The following is a 13,705-nucleotide window of genomic DNA, read 5'->3' as shown; positions in this document are numbered from 1 at the left end:
TCAGATGTCCTGTCTGAAGGCTCAGAGTCGTGCATTTACCCAGAGAGGGAGTGAGGCAAGTTTTCAGGGGATTTGTTCTTGGTCACTTTTGTGTGGACTACCCACGGGCATCACTTTTTGTATTATTTACAGGCCATGCCTTTAATATCTTCCTAGAACTTTGGTGGAATTTGATACCCCTTTTAGTTTCTTGTAACTGGATTAGAACTAGACTTTTCTTTCTTTAAAATGCAAGGTGACTCATCTGTCTTTGCACTCCTGGCACCTCTCCCAACTTTCCTCTCTTACTCAGTTTGCCCACAATAGTTCCGGAATCAGACGACACCATATTTGATATTTTTGGAATGTGACTGGCCTGAACCTGAGCCTTGAGTAGCCTTAAAATGGCTCTTCAGTCTTCCTCTCTGGCTGCACTTCTCTGTGGTGTCTGCTCTTCCTGCCCGGCTGGACTGTGCTGTCCTCGCAGGGCACAGAGCAGGAGCTGGTTTGCTCTGTCCTGTCTGTTGCTGTCCTGCCGTCTTGAAGTAATAGAGCAAACCTTTGCCTTTTCTCCTTGCTGCAAAGAGAGCTGAAAAAACCCTTTCCTGTTTTCTTGGGGGAGGGAGTCAGGGGTGGCACGACCCCCCCGCCTCCTCCCACATCTCCATTCCACTCTTCCTGGCCATACCTCTGTGTCATCCTTATTTGTCCTTGTCATGTGCCTCCCATCCCCCCTTCCCACCTTTCTGGGAGGATAGAGATGGGTTTCTGCTTTATTAAGGATCTCCATTCACTAGATGGTTTCCTGTGTAGCCACATGAGATTCTGTGTTTTTTGCTTCAAAAATGGGCTTGTTCTGTTTAGAACTCTACACCCCCTTTGAGCTTTTTTTTTCTTTTTTAAAGTAATGTGCATACTTTTTCTCCCCACTGCACACCGGAGTCTTTCAGAGCACATCTTTCTGGAAAATAAGCTACCGCCCTGCACCCTGGAGTGTCCCCTGCGAGCCCATGTGCAAGCCTGTGTGTACCGGAAGAAGTGGCCCCCTGCTGTGTCTCGCTGGTGAATGAGCTGCTCTCCGAGCGCCACGCCAGGTGCACAGCGGCCCCCCCCCCCCCCCCACCTTTGTTACGTGCAGTCGTCTGCTGCCAAGTTCAGCTTCCAGGGACGGTGAAGTGTGAGGACTCGGTCAGCATTTCCCCGCCAGGAAGTCCTACAACAGAAACGACTTCCTTCTCTGTCTGCTGTATCTTTCTCTACCTCCTCTGTACCCGGGAACCTATGAATGAAATTGTGTTTCGGATTTCTTCCCATTCATACAGTGTGAACTATGAACTAACTCCTCCTCAGAGTCCCTCCCCAGGGTCTGGTCTCTCTCTGCCGTCTCCAGCGTGAATCTCTCTGACACAGACTTTCTCCCAGTCCTTGGACAAAGTTGCCCATCACACGCATCCTGAGTTTGGATGTGAAGCTGGCTGTGTGCGGCCCTGTGTTCTCTCTCTCTCCTCATTCCTGACCCTTTATCCTCCGCCATCACGGTCTGAATTCAAGTTCAAGGCAGAAAATGCAAAGGAGCCACTGGTGATGCCCCAGCTCAGGCCAGCCCTGTGGTAGACGACCAGACCAGACGTTTGACATTATGTCCTGTGTTCTTGGCCTTGGTTACTCTTTTCTCTTTAACCTGTTAGAGGATGGTTGTTTGGGGTTTTACATACAACACATTTGTGCTAAGATCTAGCATAAGATCATTTCTAAACTTCTGTCCTGCGCGTACGTGCCGTCCCTGCTGACCGAGGAATCAAGGCGAACCTGCCCCTTCCCTGGCGGACTGTGTTATCCCTCCCACATCTCTAGCCACATTTCTTTGTGCCCTGCTTGCGCTTTGACTCACCATGTTGCTTGGTTTCAGAGGTGAATGAGGCACGTATTTTATTCCAAATGTCAGAGTCTTGTTGGAGCTGATATTTTGCGTGTGCTCTTTCTTGTTTCAGGACTGTGAGGGCGAGACCCCCATTCACAAGGCGGCCCGCTCTGGGAGCCTGGACTGCGTCAGCGCCCTGGTGGCTAACGGGGCTCACGTCGAGTAAGTGCCTCCGCACATTCCTCCCCCGAAGATGTAGTCAGGGCGCTGTGCTTCCAGAAAGCACCACTGAGGGCAAGCAGCAGTCCTCAAGTTTGTGTTTATATTAGCAATGGAACTGTGCTTTGTAGACCAGTTGGTGTTAGTGAGCGAGGTTTCGCTGCGGGTTGACGACTAGCAGAGGGAGCTTCATCACAGCAGCCGCAGAACTGTTGCCACGACAGGATGCCAGGGTGGAAATGGCAGTTAACTCCTTAAATTTGGAACCTGGCATTGTTGACTTGGCCACCAACTAGTTGTGTCACCATGGGCAAGTCTTCAGACTTCTTTTATGCCAGTGTTAATTTCAAAATGGGGGCCTTGGATTGGGTTAGAGAATCTTTTCCAGCCTCTCCGGTCCCAAAATTCTTGCAGACAGTTTGCTTTTCTAAGTTGTGATTTTCTCCTCTTTTAGCAGATGTGAGATGTTTTAAAGCCTATTTTGACTTTTAATGATTTATAACTTCTCATAAAATGGAACCATATACATTAAAGACTTGAGACTCATTCTGAGTTCTTCACACTGATGACATTATTGCAATCGTGTTTTCTCCCAGTTTACATCAGCTAGTTTATTTATGGTTTGATAGAACAGTGTTAATATTTGAGTGTATTAATTTGAAGATGTGATCTTATATGCAAACATCATTAGCTAGTCATGGCAGTGGGCATTTAGTTTAGATATTAAATTCATTTGTATTAACTTTCTCTTAAAGATTTATATTGTAAAAATTTTTCTTCTGCAGTTCACAGCATTAACAAAATGGATGCGGTTTTCACCCTTAAATGTTGAGTGTAAGCTATAGAGCTGTAATAACCAAAATAACTATAATATCAGCTTTTTTGTTTTACCCTGTCTAGAATATCTCATAAGAATTAATTACAAACCACTTTATTCTAATTGGAAATGTGAAAATTTAGACTTTGGGAGAAATAAACCCACAAAACTAACTTAGTTTAACCCTTTGGTTTCCACTTCATTGTTTTGACTCTGTGTTATAATACATTTATTGAAATTAGATCCTGGACAGCAAAACCATATAGATTAATGCGAAGCCTATTATAGGCTGTAATCTCAGGGGCTGTCGTTAGACTCCTAGTGTCTGAGCTTCTGTTTCATTAAGTATTATATTATTAAGCCAAGTCATTAGTTTGGGCTTGGAATTTTTACTTACATAGAAATTTAGTATGATAAATATGCCCTGTGTTAACTGTTACGTTGCAGGGAACCTCGTGACTTCATATGTAATTATGATTTAAGGTAATGTAGAAACAATTGATAATATGAATATATATTATACAATTTGAGACGATGCTCAGTGGATTGCTTCACAGTGAAGTTATATTCATAGTTTTCTTAGCTGTGTTTAGATTAAAAACTAAAATCTTTAATAACAGAAGCTTTGATTATGAAATACAGAGTCATAAAATAAATGATTAAATCACTTGTCATTTATTGAAATAATGAATAATTAGAAGTTGACCTCTTTAACGACTTATTTTTCTAAACTATAGTCTAATCGATCCTGAACATTTTATTACTAAGATGTTAGTTTTCTTCATTTCAGTGAATAGCTTAATCCTTTGAGCCAATAAATATTTATCGTAAATAATATCTTTTTTTAATAGGTGTCTTTTTAAAATGAGAACCTTTTATTTATAATTCTGTCCTTGGTTACAGGACCCTCGAGTGTCTCTTTTCCACCAAGTGTGACTGAGCACAGCCTCGAGTGCCAGTCTGTTTTTCCTTCTCAGTATAAGAGCCTCTCCCTCGAGACCCTGCATTATGGTGATCTCCCTTGCCTGAACCTTCAGATGGTTTTTAGAAGAAATATTTAGCCTGAGCCACCTAGCCAAAAGCGATTCTTAAAATTCTAAGTCTTTGGCCTGGAGACAGAGCACACAAGTAATCATTATTTATTGCTGTTGTTTATGTGGTTATTTAGTTTAACATCTGGATACATTGCCAGTTTTGCTAGTAAGCTAATTTGTAAATTGCTTTTTGATATCTGTTTTGCACATTAAACTATAAAGTTTAACACAGCCTACCAACAAATAACAGTTTGTGTCCCCCAAATTATGGTACTTAGATCTATTTTACTTGTTTCCTATAATGCTCCTCATGGTAAAGAGTAGTCGTGGCAAATAAAATGCCTTTTGTTTGTTTGGTTTTTTAAAAATCAATCATGGGGGACAGTATTAATTTACTTACCTAAAGTTACTTATGTTTTTTCCAGTTCAGAATGGGCCAGATTCTTAATTCTTCATACTACATGCTATGATATTTAGGAGATGATATAAACTTTTCCTTTTCCTGCGAATAGATTAAAAGCTGTCTCATGTCAGTATTTTGTCACACTTGGTGGTAATTATTAATTTTGTTATTAATTCCTACTTTTTTTTTTTTTTTTTTTTTTTTTTTTTATGTATCAGCTGCATAAAGTGGCCAAAGTCTTAAGTTGCTGCTTTTTTGGTCATTGGGTAGATAATGGTGAGGGCAAGCGTACCAGGCGTCTGTGGCTAGAATGGTTTGTTCTATAACTTACTTGTCAATATAGGCCGCATCTGTAAGATAACGCATGTCAGCTGCTGTGCATCGTGTGTTACATTTTCTAGCACCACACGTGAGTATGTTGATGGAGTTTTGTTTTTTTTCCTTCTCTTATTTTACATCTTGAGTTTTGGTGCCAAGTTTTCTTTTTCTCGTGAGGTTTTGTTATCTGGCTTAGATGATGGTCATTGTTATTTACCACTGTTTACATCCAAAAAGAAAAATAACGCGGGAGTAAGTGGCAGTTCTGTGAGCACACTGCGTGTGTGTGGACTTTAAATTACCAGCATCTCTGCAGATTGTCCTCAGCCCCATCCTCCTCCAGTATGTCAGGTGTGGGGTGTCCATACGTCAGTTACTTGTCCCTGTCCCCAGCCTTGCTTACCTGACAGTTGACTTTGTCTTGCAGGCCAAACCTGAACGCTGCCCACATGGAGGGCATGTGAACAGTCACTGCCCCATTTTTCTTTTCGACACTCAAATAAGTAATAGTATAAGATTAAGTCTTCATGTGATTTTGGAGACAGACTTGAAAACTTGCCGACTGCCTGCGGATAATTAAGGACACCTTCTTACTGCTGACGTTGTAAACTGACATTTCAAGCCTTGGATTATCTTTACTTTCAGTATTTTGGCACCAGTGTTTTCTTGAGAGGTAAAGTGGAAAACCTTTCCGTGTCAGCCACATGTTGAGATAGCTTTTTTCCTGCCTCTGAGTAGACCTGAAGGGACTCTGCAGGACTTCGAGTGCATCTAGATGTGCTTGGGTCTCAGGCACATTTGCTGGTCCTTTCCATGCCATGACATACGGGCACTAGTGTGTAATTAGGTCATGGCAGGGTCTCCGTGGCTTCGGATAAGAGAGCGTTTCCGGGGAGGCCACTGATTCCATGGTGACCAGACCTTCTAATGGGCTACATATATTTTAACTTAATTGTTTTGATCCCAAGAGGAACTTAACTGTGGTCATCAGATAACTGGAGAAGCACCAATAGCCTTATGTAAGCAAGTTCAGTGACTCACTCTAAAAAAATCTCTCTTGCCTAATTTAGAAAACAGGCACAGTCGGCTGTAGGAACAAAAGTCTGCACTGTGGTCTTGATAGGTTTTTGTTTAATGTTACAAAAACTGTATACATACTACCGAACTTCCAGACGTCCTTAACTGAAATTCAGTTGGTTTAGTTTGGCTCCAAAGTGGTGGTCATATCTATGTGACCCAGCCTGCGTCCTTGCCTGTAGAGCCCTGTCTGGAAGCAGAATTCCCCTTAGGGCATTTACGTGTGATGAGCAGATTGGATGTTCCTTGTGGCAAGTTTGTTTGCAACTCTTGCCCAGAATTATTTTATTAGCCATTCATTCATGTTTGAAATTTGTGGTTTCTTTTCATTTGTTCACTTATTTGCCCTTAAGAATAACAGTCTATGAAATTTACCGGAATTGGAACTCTGAATTAGTTTCTGATTTTGTATCCTCTGCATTCCAGTCCTGCTCCCCTCCTGCTCTTGCCTCCCCTAGCTCATTGTCCCTGCGGTCAACTGGTCTGATCTTGCTCTCTGCTGGCTCTTTCCCCTTTTGCTGAGGTGCTACAGACACCGTGGATGAAATCCTTCCTGAGATGGCTCCTGCCAGACGGGAGCAGAGGTGGACTGACAGTATTGTAGAGTTGTCGACAGACTTAGTTTAGAAGTTTGATAAATCTCATAATACCTTGACTAGCACCTAGATTTTGATAATTGTGTAATTACTGCCTTTATAAATAGTGCTTTCAAATAACCGATGATTTCTATAGCCAAAGATCTTTTTCCTTTGCTAAATTATAGTGGGAGCATATTAAGTTAATTTTATCTGACTCTTTGAATGATGCTCTCATCCTTTAATATATGGAAACATAATTGGGATTCAGTTGCAGTATAAAACTATCCTCAGTAATATTGACCTTGAAATGAAAACTTGGCACCAAATTTATTCAGGTAAATACTTTAAAAAAGTTTCTTCCTATTGTTACTTGAAGACTGTATTTAAGAAAGTCTTCAAAATTTAAGAGTTTGGATACCAAAGGGTTAAAAATACACATGTTTTTCTTTTGCTGAAGAAATTTTAGATGTTTGCTAATGTTGTCTGTACAAATGGACATTTAGTGATGCTTTTTTTTTATCTTTTTTTTTTTTTTTTTTTTAACGATTCCATGTATTTGCTTATTTCCATCTAGGAATAGTTACTAATGTATTTGAGATACAGCATACCAAATTTTAAAGTAACCAGAATCGTGAGTTAACGGTTTTAGTCCGTACTGTTAAACTTTTGCTGAACTGTTGGCATATTTAAATTGGCTCCATGCTACACAGTACTTACTAGCGGTAATTCAGGAGGCAGTGCTGGGGAGCGGCAGCTCTTGGTCAATCAAGGTGGTCACACGCCAGTGGCTTACGCTCAGTACATGTGCTTCTGCACCTCATGTATGTATATGTATTTTTAATCCAAATGTTGCCTGCAAATATTTTAAGTTTCCTGTGTTATGAACCATTGCCCGTTTTAAATCACAAAGAAGGTTCTGAATCTGTAAAAACTACGCGTGTCAATGTTTTCCAGCTACGTAATTCGAATTGACTTGATTTTTCAAGTAACCCTAGAAAGGGGAGCACTCCATATAGAAACCACTGAAACTGCCACAGGGGCCTCTCCGAAAACCTTACGGTTGTGGCAGTGAGCGCTCAGTGTGGCCTCCTCTCTCCACACGAGGCATATGTTGAGGTATTTGTTGCGGTGATTGGTTTTCATGCTAATCTAGGAACTCAGACATAGACTCTGTAGATTTGCATGCTCTGCTTACCCTAATTTATGATACCTACCTTTTATTTGTAACTAACAATAGTTAAGTTGAGATCAGAATTTTAACAGAAATACTATTTATATAAAAATTGTGGTTATTTTTGTATTGTCACATGGCATTAACAAAAAGAAAACATCCTGAAGGTGATGTGACAGCTCAGATTCTAAAAATTCTATTTCAGTGATTTCCTGATCCGTGGTTTTTCAAATTAAAGCGAAAACTGTTGTTGCTAGAACGGCTTCTCGTACATTCCCATGGTGTGACACTGTAAGTGGAAAATAGACGGAGGACCAGCTGGCAGCAGGGTGGAGTTTTTTTTTTTTTTAAATGCTTTGGGGAGACATCCTTCAGTACAGTAAGTGTTAATATTCCGTTCAGAACTTTACTGCAGGAAATGCAATCTCCAAGCATTTACCTCTTAAGTTCAGTAGAGTTTTAAAAAAATAGCACTTTATTTTGCCAGTTACTCAGCAGAACAAATAATTCACAGTGAAGATGATTTGATGTCTTTCGTATTTCTGTGTTGCGATTTAAATTTTTTTTTTTTAACGTTTATTTATTTTTGAGACAGAGAGAGACAGAGCATGAACAGGGGAGGGTCAGAGAGAGAGGGAGACACAGAATCTGAAACGGGCTCCAGGCTCTGAGCTGTCAGCACAGAGCCCAACGTGGGGCTCAAACTCACGGACCGTGAGATCATGACCTGAGCCGAAGTCAGATGTTTAACCGACTGAGCCACCCAGGCGCCCCTGTGTTGCGATTTCAAACGAGTACCAGGACTCCCTCCCCCCCCTGGGAGGAAACCGGTGGCCTGCTCAAAGATCGCTTTTCACGGTCGCGGTGAGCGTCACAGGAACCAGAATCTGCAGGTTCAGGCGCTGTCGGCATGGCTGCCGTAAGAAATTTTAGCAGACTGGTCTCACCAGCCTAAAAATCCGGTCCTGTCCACTCTTTTTAAAAGGAAATTAACTTTGAAAGTTCAACAAACTGACCCAGTTTGAGCATCAAGTTGATTGATGTCTCATTTTTCAAATCTCTGCCCATTTTCGGAGATTTTTCAACTGGAATCAGAGGATGAATGGAGAGCTTTTAGAATGACATTACAGCATGTCCACAGGGGTTCTTGTCTGCAGAAATGGACAGAGGTGAATTTTAGGTCACACGTCATCTACATTCACCCAAGTGCATCAACGTGGAGATGCTGAGAGTATGTGTTGTTTTCAAGATGAGGCTAACAGTAACGTGTGCTTTCAGGACCACCCCAGTTTTCATGCAGAATACACCTTTTGAGAGTATATTTAAATAATTTTCCAGATATTGGTACTTTCCCTCTGGACTAGCGTGTGTAGACAGCAGTTCTGATTAATATGTGTATTAGTGCCTCACTTGAGCTTGTTAGGGGGTCAGCAGTGCACATGGCTATATAGCCCCACGTGGCCTGAACACCTGTGGACCAGAGGGGGAAGGCTTGGCTTTCAGAGAGCATGGGATCAGACCCAGTGCTGCACTGGGAGGTGAGAGTAGCCACCTGCCAGCATGCAGTCCTGGTCCATGCCTGGCTTGCACTGACAGGAACATAGCAGAGAGAGCTTAGGTGGAGTACCTACATGACCTTGCAACACAGAGGTTTAAAGCCTCGGTGAATTGGTGGTACATTTAAACCAGGATTACTGTTTCAACTCTTAAAACATCAAACTTGAAACATGCTTGAACAAGTGGGAAAGCATATATGAAGAAAGGATTTGAAGACATGAGTCTCTTTCGTTAAAATTTCAGGCCTTGAGAACTCTTCCATTTAGTGATCATTTATTCTAGTCTTTGATGGAAACCCCATGTGGGTTCCAGCCTCTGTAGGACATGTGAAAGTTCCCTCTTTATGAAACTATGAAAAATGGTTGTGGAATTCATACTTACAGAGACAGTTTTCGTCTCCTTCATAGTAAGCATATTGCCTGATCTCAAGACACCAGAACATCTAACAAAACACTCAGCTGGAGTAGGAATGATGGTCTTACTTCTTTCCACATGCTCTCTTGGGCTTTCACATGCTTTTAAAGTTTCCCTTTAACATTTTGTGGTGTAATCAATTTGGCAACTTTTTTAAAAAAAGTTTTTTTGTTTGCTTGGATAGTACATAAAATTACTGGAAAGACAGCTTTGAGGAACGAACGCATGGTCAGACTTGTTTTATAAAAACAGGGGACTAGTTAGTAGTACCGTCCACTGGTCAGATGTTAACTCAGCGGGTCTGCTGTGCTGCTGGTTTTTGTATGGCCCGTAAACTAAGAATGATTTTTACATTCTTAAATGGTTGAACAAAAATCAGGAGAAGAACCATTATTCTGTGACAAGTTAAATTTATATGAAATTCTCATTTTAATGTCCATCAGCAAAATTTCACTGGAACGTAGACGTGCTCTACTGTGTACATATTGTTCGAGGCTGCTTTCAGGCCACAAGGACAGGCCTGAGTGGTTGTGAGCAAGGGTGTGGCCTGTGGAGCCTGCAGTATTTACCGTCCAGCCATTTCTAGAGAAAGCGCCTGCCCAGGATCAGGGAGCCCGCGTTCCTTCCCAGGCAGTTTGTGTAATGTGCGCTGTGCCGTGGAGAAGCCGCGCTCTTAAATGTAAGCAGAGCAGGATTAGGGACTTGAACATTTGACAGAGTACAGAATGGAAGAGTGAAGGCAGATAAACGGGATTCTGTTGTGTACCAGACTCAGGTATAAACGGACCCTTTTGCCCAAGAGGAGTATAAATGCTGTTAAATAAACCATGTGTTGTATACATTCAGTTGTATACATTCAGTATACATTCAAGGACAGTTGACCCTCAAACTGTGCACGGCCGTTCATATGTGGATTTGTTTTTGATAAATACAGTACATACTGTACATGTATTTTCCTTACGATTTCCTTAATGTGTTTTTTTTTCTGGCTTTATGATAGGAATACAACACATCATACATATAACATACAAAATAGGTGTTCATCAACTCTTCGTGTTTTCAGTAAGGCTTCTGGACAACAGTAGGCTATCAGTAGTTAAATTCTGGGCGAGTCAGAGTTAGTGTGAGTTTTCCACTGCACCCGGGCGGGGGGTGGGGGGGGCACCCCATCCCCTCATTGTCCAAGGGTCTGCTGTAGTTGGAATCTTCTGTAGCTCAGTGGGAACAAAGTAAAGATGGTGAGCGTTGTTCTCTCCCGGTTAGTTCTTCCACAGTCACCGTGTGTCCCAGGTTCTGTCCTTACATCTTCTAGCACATCTTCTCTCCCTTTCACATCACTCTGACTCCTGGCCCCACAGAAGCGTGTGCAGAACCATCATCAGTCCAGACCCATGGCTGCTCGTTCTTCCCTGCTTGGTCCGCACGTGGGGTCCCACGTGGGGAGCACATGGCATGAGTTGGCTACGGTCCTTTTGAGTTTTGAAGGTGATCCCTCCTGCCATCTGGAAACGTGGTGTGCGGGCGAGTGACTGCTTTTGCGGGGGAGGAGACCGTGCCTTCCTGGTCAGGTCTCTGTGCGCTCCTGCTAGCAGGCTCCGTGGTCTCCTCTCTGGATGTTGGTGCTGATTTGTCGCTTGCTTGTGTTAAGGTTGTTTCCTGGGAAAGCAGTAAGCTCTCTGTTCTAACCCCAGTCCAGCCTGGTGTTGTGTTTCTGAGAGGAAAGTGAAGCCCTTGAGTGTGTCTGGGAAATTGTTCTCTTCAGCAACTGGAGTCTCCTTAAGCGTCTCTGCTTTCCTCGGTGAAGTCCCGGGTGGCGAATGAACCATCCAGAAACTCGTGTGCTTTTCTTCCTCACTCGGATCTTTCCTGCCGACGTCGTCTGTCCTGATTTCAGGCAGCAGCTTCTCATTTCCGTTTATGATTTTGGAGAGCAAGTCTGTGTTTCTTTACAGGAGTGATCATTTTATAAACTTTGGCATATGTTCTAGGCCTACGTTTTTTCAGATTTTGAGGAGTTAGATGTTTCCTTCCATGTAGCTACCTATTCTGTTCACATTTTTGATAGAGTAGACCTTTTCGGACTCTCTGCACTTGGGATAGCTCCTAGAGATGAAATACACCGTTTCAGAAAACCATCCAGCCACACTCATTTTAACATTTTTACATCAATAACATGATTTCAAAAACCAAGCGTCTGATCATTTTATGTGTGTGAGATTAACGTAACCACACTGTCCAATCTTCGGCGTTTCTTTTCTATTGAATTCATATATTAAAAATAATACCAAATTGTAGAATAGCACTCATCAGAATTTACAGGCATGAAATCAAGAAGTCAGTTTTAGTCCCCGTTAGCCCTGCACACAACTGCCTTACACACTTTTAAGAAAACATTCCTGGTTCTGGGATTCTCGAGTCTTGTGTCTTTTATTTCTGTTCAACCCAAGTTTGGACTTTCTCCTTTCTTCGAACTGTAACACGTTTCTTTATCTTATGCTTTAGAGTGGAGACAGGTTATGATTACAAAATAGATTTTTTTCATTCCTGAGGTTGGAGCTCTGGGAGTATGATGGCTGGGAGTATGGGTACAAGGCTCGGTGGGAACCCCTGTGCGTCCCGGATCTGTGGTTTTCACTCTGGTGTCTCTGCACGGACGTTAGCCCGGGGAAGCAAGCCTCATGCATCCGGTCCGCCTGTACCGGGCCTGTGGCCTTGCTCTGTGGAGGAGTAGGCGGTGTGGGGCCTCTGTTCTCGGTTTGTCGGCCTGTTTCGCTCATTCACAGGTTGACTTCACAGAGTGCGTGTTTTTCTGGTCTTTCGGGGGAACCTCAACAGGGAGTTGCTTTTGTTCCTCTCATATTTATTCTTTCCTAATTGAGCTTCACAGGTGGTTCCTTCCTGTTTGTGTCATTGAGATTGTTCACATGACGCTCTGCCACCACTTCGTACTTGAGTCTGATGGGAGCTGCTGTGGAAAATCCCCCCTCCGCCATGAGAGATGCCGCGGGCCCTTCGGAGGGCCTTCCCCCGGGAGGCCCATGCACGTGTTGTGGGGTGCTCCAGGCAGGGCCAGAAACCGACCTGAAACACACGGGAACTTAGCACTTCACGTCTCGGGCCGCGCGGAGAAGTGATTTTAATGTCAGGACAGCCTTCTAAACTTCCACTTACAGTGTCACACGTTAGCATAAAATCTGGCTTGTCAGTGCACTCTTTTGAGAGAGCCGATTGTTACGAATGCCATGGACAATTTCAGTACATGTTTGTTTGTTATGATTTTACTGAAGCTAAAGGAATGGATTATTAAACTTAAGTGCAGATAATATAGAATTCTGCTTCAGGATAAGTCTGAAGTTGGCATAAATTTAGGTTCTTCAGACTGACATAAAAAATGATTTTGAGAAGTTGAATAGGAAGATGCCTTTTTAAAGTTTAGCGTATTGATTTTGAAATGCCTATCTCCCAAATCGTGCTTCATAATCAGACGTGCTTAAGAGAGAAGTTAGTTACGCAGCTGGGGCGAGGAGCTCCCTGTAAGGGAGCCTCGCCGTAACGTGTATTTTCTCGCTGCCCCGTGAGGTAGTCAGGTCGGCAGGGGCAGAGAGCAGGCGAGGACGCCGACGGGGTGTAACTCGGTGTTTTGTGTCACACAGCCTGAGGAACGCCAGTGGCCTGACTGCAGCAGACATTGCCCACACCCAGGGTTTCCAAGAGTGCACCCAGTTTCTCTCGAACCTGCAGAATTGTCATCTGAACCGTTTCTATAATAATGGCACCTTAAATGGGGGCCAGCAGAACATATTTCCTAATCATACTAGTGTGGGAGCACATCGCAAGAGATGCTTGGAAGACCCGGAACCCTTTGGAGTAAAGAAGGCTAGGACCGAAGGTGAGACCCCTTGGTGGGTGAGGGGGGCAGACGCTCCTGCTTTCTGTAACACGTTTTCTTTTTTACGGCCGGAAGCGCCTTCCAGATGAGACCTTCACTTGAGGGGCAGTGTGCCCCGAGGGTCCTGGTGCAGTGGTGGTGATTTTCCCAGGAGCGGATGAGAGGGAATGTCGACAGCCCAGGTGTGGATGTGCCGGTGTAACTTTCTGCACACCCAGGCCCACCTGCCATGAGTTAGAAAGATTTTTCTCGTTTCTTGTACCTGTTTGAAATACAACTATTAAAAAAATCTGCCACTGTGCCTGATTTTTTTTTTTATTTCCTGTGAATGTTCCTGAGCTTGTGACTGACATTGTTGGTCTGGGTGCAAAACACAGTTTGACATCTG

General features: G+C 43.1%; 1 protein-coding gene across 2 annotated transcripts in view; it reads left to right on the top strand.

Moving 5' to 3' along the window:
- ANKRD10 (ankyrin repeat domain 10) overlaps window positions 1–13,705 on the top strand; it is a 33,582-nt gene that overhangs the window by 5,679 nt on the left and 14,198 nt on the right. For both annotated transcript variants that reach the window (XM_043586037.1, XM_043586896.1), the window contains exons 3-4: window positions 1,971–2,062; window positions 13,082–13,317. In XM_043586037.1, the coding sequence (XP_043441972.1) occupies window positions 1,971–2,062; window positions 13,082–13,317 (328 nt within the window). The remainder of the gene's footprint in view (window positions 1–1,970; window positions 2,063–13,081; window positions 13,318–13,705) is intronic.

This window comes from Prionailurus bengalensis, chromosome A1, assembly GCF_016509475.1.
Source record: "Prionailurus bengalensis isolate Pbe53 chromosome A1, Fcat_Pben_1.1_paternal_pri, whole genome shotgun sequence".
NCBI classification, from domain to species: domain Eukaryota; kingdom Metazoa; phylum Chordata; class Mammalia; order Carnivora; family Felidae; genus Prionailurus; species Prionailurus bengalensis.
Note: the sequence above shows the minus strand (reverse complement) of the source record. Positions and strands in the feature narration are given on the sequence as shown.